The 5,809-nt window shown below is 42.3% G+C and overlaps 1 protein-coding gene across 1 annotated transcript in view; it reads left to right on the top strand.

Annotated features, from left to right (window-relative positions):
* trim67 (tripartite motif containing 67) overlaps window positions 1-5,809 on the top strand; it is a 21,541-nt gene that overhangs the window by 8,045 nt on the left and 7,687 nt on the right. The window contains exons 2-4 of the mRNA XM_025057054.1: window positions 3,169-3,264; window positions 3,509-3,631; window positions 5,031-5,147. Coding sequence (XP_024912822.1) covers window positions 3,169-3,264; window positions 3,509-3,631; window positions 5,031-5,147 — 336 coding nt within the window. The remainder of the gene's footprint in view (window positions 1-3,168; window positions 3,265-3,508; window positions 3,632-5,030; window positions 5,148-5,809) is intronic.

Raw genomic sequence — 5,809 nt, 5'->3', positions numbered from 1 at the left:
GTTCTTTTCCTGACATTTTTGTTTTCTGTTTTATGGCCCCTGGTTTGACGTGTCAGGCACCAATATCTAATTCCTGACACTATTAACCTTCGGCTGTGGATTTTTGCACATTACACATTGCATGCTGGGACATGTTCCAGCTTCACACCACTCTGAAAGAGCCAGTGGCTGAAATAGAAGCTTTGTAATTTGAGTGTTGGCTATGAAACGTGACGTAAACCTGATAAAGTCATGATTAATTCTCGTCATGTGGTTGAATAGAGAGTAATGGATCTGGTCTTTTTCTGAACTCTTCGTGTAGATTGTTTTTTTGTTTCTTTTTCTACTGATGGAGACGGTGTGGCCAGCCGTGGGATCCACTCCGAAAAAATCTCAGAGATCATCTTCTCTTCACTCGTGACATAGATAAGAGAGTCACACAAAAATAAACCGGGTAGTGAACAGTTACAGAACATTACACAAATAAAGTAGAATAGTTTTTTATTTTTATTATTTCAAGAACTGGTCAGGGTGCTACAAAAACAATGAATGAATAAAATAAACAAGGGCCAGTGTGGTGTGAACGGTGCAGCAGACGGACAGATGGGTGGATACAGCTCAGAACTTTGACCACGAGTCGAATTAAAGGAGAAACACACAAAGAGGGAGGAGAAGGAGGCGGAGAAGGAGGCGGAGAAACACACAGATGGGGCGGCAGCACATGTACCCGACAGCCGGCATGTTCTCGTTAGCATCTTAGCACCGACACACACTGACATGTGCACACACACACACACACACACACACAGACAGACAGACAGCTTGCTGGGCCAGATGGCCTCTGGGTGAGGAGCAGTGAAGACGCTCCATGTGGAGAAGGGTGTGTTTGATATGTGAACCATGACCTCCACACGTCCGTCCCCTCTGGGTCTGGTCAGCATGTGTGGACAGAGATAAGACCAGTGTGTGTTTTGTGTGTGTGATTGGGGCGGGGGTGTGTATTGTGGAGAATGAGATGTGAGAAAGCAGATTATGGAGGATTTTATCCACAGGAAGAGAAGAAGAAATTCACATTTCTAGACACAGAAAAAAAAAATCTGATCAAGGTTTTTGTTCTGCTGATGTCGTACATCAAATGTTCCAAACCCAGAATCACAGGGCGGATTAAAGGTGATGGACGAGAGAAATTAATCTGACCTTTGACCTGTGCTGGATCTACAGCTGTTATTTATGATTCTATTAACAAAAGAAACAGAGGAACGACCCCTCATTATATCGCCCCCTGGATGTGTGTGTGTGTGTGTGTGTGTGTGTGTGTCCATTCATAAGACCACAGTCCAAAAAGCAGGTGGGAGATGCAGCAGAACAGATTTATCACAGCATGACACGGGTGTGTGTGTGTGTGTGTGTGTGTGTGTTTATCAGGCTCCCTCTCTCTCTCCCTCTCTCTCTCTCTCTCTCTCTTTGTCTTTCTGTGTTCCACTGCATCTGAACCACACGGTAAATGAAATGATCACCGGACGACGTCCCATCATTTAAAACACAAACTTCTTTTTGTCTTAATTCTTCACGTTAGCTACCAACGATGCAACAAAATATAGAAAAATAAATGAGAGAAAAACTCAGCCAGAAGATAAATGTTAGCCAAGACAGTTAGCTTAAAAAATATATCCAAAGATTAGCCTTATTAATCGTACACACTGAAATATGAAAAACAACAGGAGATGAAATCCTATTGTTAAACATATGTGTCTGTGTTGGTGTTGACGTATGTGAATGTGTAATATTTACATGTATTCACACCACAACAGCTTCACCAGCAGCACGACCACAAACAGTGGGTACGCCAGTGAAAACACCATGAATATTAATGAAGGACTTCATTTGTCAAAGTGTTTCTCTATTCATTTGGGTCAAATCTGCATCTGTCTGTTGTCGGTTCACACTGAGATAGATGGAGGAGGAGGAGGAGGAGGAGGAGGAGGAAGACTGTGGAAGTCTGTGTAATTTAATGTTATTTATCTATGATTGTTGAACCCGGTTCTGCCCGACCACCGGGTCCAGTCACTGGAGGTTATCTTGGTCGACTGTGTTGACATCGGTGTCTGTGACGCCACAGTTCGCTGACAATCTCTCCATAATCTGCTCAAGTCTGTCAGCAGGCGTCCGATTTAGATATTCTATTTAACTCGAACTCATCTTAACGATGAAGAGCCCAATTTCAAGTGAATTTCTGTACTTAATTATTGGGGCAGGTTTTGCAAAGTCACAGAATGATCAGTCTGGTAGGAAAAAATGAGAATGCAATTTAGATTTTTTATGTAATTTATGAGTCAAAAAATGCTGTATAATATAATCTGAAAATGAAAAAAATAATAATTTCTGCTAATGCATTTTAATTTGAATCATGTTACCCATAAACCGACTGTCTTCCGTAGAGGAGCAGCAGCAGCAGCAGGTCTGCAGGGTTAAAACTGTACATTAACCTTTGTTTATGGTGTTCATTCATACGACTGGTGACTTCAGCGTTTCTTCTTACCTCACAGCTGGAAGACAGAGATAAAAAAAATAAAAAAAACTCAGAGGCTCCCTGCTGCTGCTGACAGGTAAATGAAAGCAGAAAAAATCATCTGTGAATTATTCAAAACATTTTAATTTCTGGCATTTTACACATATTTACCCTCCATTTCTTAATTAAATGAGCAGAAATATCAGCTGTCGATGATTACTGTACCTAAAAAAAAACAGTTTCAGGGAAAAATACCGTATCAATCCGAATACACGACCCAGGTTATAAAACGATATAAGATCAAATTCTTATCACAGTAAATTCAAAGACAAATATTAAAGGCACAACTAAGACTAAGACAGTTGTATCACGTTCATCGTGTTGTTGGGTTTTGGCAGGGGTTGGTCAGAATCTGAACATTTGGAGGTTTTCCTGCGGCCTGCTGGGTCACTGTGTCTGACTGGTGTGTGAGGACGTCTGTGTGTGTGATCACAGCTGACACTTCAACAGAACAGGAGCGCTGAGGCAGAATGTTCCTTCGTGGCTAGAGCGTGAGTGAGTGATCTTAGCCGTGAACTGATCATGTCGAGAGAGCGTTGTAAAGTCTCCAGTTCTCGGTGGTGCAGTGAACACACCACACATGTAACAGTGAAAGTGTGGCTGTCTTTCTCTCGCTGCAGTGTCAGCTCTCCCAGGCCTTGAACGGCGTCTCCGACAAAGCCAAAGACGCCAAGGAGTTTCTGGTCCAACTCAAGAACATGCTGCAGCAGATACAGGTGCAGTAGTTGTTTTGTTTTGTTTTTTCAGGAAATTAAGGCTGTATATTTATATTACATTGACATTAAAGATTTAGTTGAATTAGCATTAGGGTCAGTTAACAGTTGATGCGAGGGTTGGGATAAAGAACAGAGTTATAAACACTAAGGTCAGTGAAATGGTTTTGTCTTTTTAAAGTGAGCACAAAAAACACCTAAATGTGTGTGTGTTTGTGTGTGTGTTTGTGTGTGTGTGTGGCTTCAGGAGAGCGGCGTGGAGTTCGAGGCCTGTCTGGTGGCTCAGTGTGACTCCCTGATCGAGGCTCTGACCAGACAGAAGGCCAAACTGCTGACCAAGGTCACCAAGGAGAAGGAGTACAAGCTGAAGGTCAGTGTGAGTGTGTGTTAATCTGTGTGTGTGTGTGTGTGTGTGTGTGTGTATACTCTCTAACACAGAAATCATGGTGTTGCTGTAAAAACTCCAGCTCCTCTCATCACTTCATTTATGTCATAATGTAATCAAAGTGCATTGTGGGAAACAGAGTTCATTGTCATCGGTCTGTGTTGATATGTTTCTCCACTGTATCTGTTTATATTTAAGTCAGGAATTATGGGAAATGATAACTGAAAAACAGCTCAGTCTCAGCGGCCCCTCCCACTGACTGTGTCTGGGTGACAGTGGGGGAGGTGAGGATGGGTGTGTGTCTACAGGAGTGTGTGTGTGGGCGGGCGGGGGGGGGGCTGTTTGGACGGATGCCCCAAGGACAGCCGTTGTCTCTGTTACCAGACTGGTGGACGGAGACAAAGCTGGAACCTGAGGAGAAGGTGAGGTTCTACAGTGAGAACCAAGCATTTGACGAAAAACAAATGAAAGTTTTCAAATGAGGAGGTTTAAAGATGGGATTAAAATAATTTCTGAATGGATAGTGACTCTGTGATTAATCAGTGTTGTTAATTACATTTCCATCAAACAGCTGTTACATACAGAATATTAATTAGTTGAATTCATTTAAATTGATGACTGAGTCAGTAAACAGACATCCAGCGTCTGATTGGCTCAGGGCCGAGGTTGGGATTAGGGTTTGAATATTATATTTTTAATTAGGATTAAGATTTGATTTATGGGTGGGTAGGGTAAGATTAGGGATAGATTAGGTGGAGTAGGGTAATTAATGGGTCAGAATTGGAATTTGATCGAACATTAGGATTAGGTCAAAGGTTGGGATTAGATTTAAAGAATAGTGTAGAAAGTAGAAAATGTAAAAAATCTCTACTTCAGTTCAAACAGAGATTTGTTTTATAAAATTGCTCCTGAATTAAAGTTCTAAACACTGTCACCTGGTGGCGTTGCTGTGACCTTTAGTCAAATGTCCTGCAGCATCAAACACCTCGTCCCTCTGCAGGTCTCTGAACCCGTCCTGTCTTAAACCTGGCAGTTTGCCTCGACATGTTCCAATCTTTGCAGCTGCAGATTTCATTTTCACTAACATCAGGAACGTAATGAAAAATCTCTTCATCCTCGTGTGAGACGGGGGTGATGGCAAGTCCCCGGGGGGAGAGGGGGGGCAGGGAGGAAATTGAAATAAAGCTGAGGTTTACTCTTCTGTCGTGCCTTTGTTTGTACAAAAGCAGAGCAGAGCAGGACTCTGTCAGGGAGAGAACCTTCCATCTCCATAAATAAATAAAAATAAGAAGTGCACCCCCCTCCCTCACTCCAGCCCCCCCCAAACCCCCGGATCTTCTTTAGCCCTCTGTCCTAACAGTTTTTTCTTAAATCTAATTCTCAGGTGGTGCGAGACCAAATCACCCACTGCACCATGAAGCTCCGTCAGACCACAGGGATGATGGAGTTCTGTCTGGAGATCCTCAAAGAGAACGACCCCAGTGGGTTCCTTCAGGTGTGTGTGTTTATTACGTCCAAATATCAAAGATCGTGAGCGTCTAACAGACCGTAGTCCCTCAGGACTGAGGGACGGTCGAGTTCTGATTTTAGGTCGGAATTAAACTTTTTTTTTTTTACCAAATGTTTAATTATTGACGGTCCCCAGAAGATAAAACGAGAAACTCAGAAGTTGAGGAGAGACTGAAGTATCCTTTGAGTTTCTGATCAAAAATTCACTTTGGAAGAAGTTTCCAAAACCGGAAAAACACGTCATAAAATACTTCTTACGTGAGGACAAGTCTGAGAAGTGGATACCTGAAGTACTTCAAGTCGAGTACCAACCACGGAGGGGATTTAAGGCTGCAGCTGACCTGATCCTTCTGATCAATAATCAATCTAAGGCTACTGATCGAAGAAGAGGGAGGCAAATATACTCTGTAACTGTTTGTTATTATTAATACTACCACATGTCCCTGAAGTTTGTCTTAATTTTACCACCAAGAGTAAAGTGCAGCCATATTTCCCTAATACAGGAGTACTACAGTACTACATTAGACTAAATATTCAACCAAAAAAACATTGAATCCCAGGCCTTTGACTTAATAGTACGTTGTGGTGGAAACACAGCTTACATGTCAATACTTCAAATACTCAAGGAGTACTTCTTCAAATACATGAGCAGAG

The sequence above is a fragment of the Cynoglossus semilaevis genome, chromosome 7, assembly GCF_000523025.1.
Source record: "Cynoglossus semilaevis isolate Cse_v1.0 chromosome 7, Cse_v1.0, whole genome shotgun sequence".
NCBI lineage: Eukaryota > Metazoa > Chordata > Actinopteri > Pleuronectiformes > Cynoglossidae > Cynoglossus > Cynoglossus semilaevis.
This window is presented reverse-complemented; position numbering and strand designations above follow the sequence as displayed.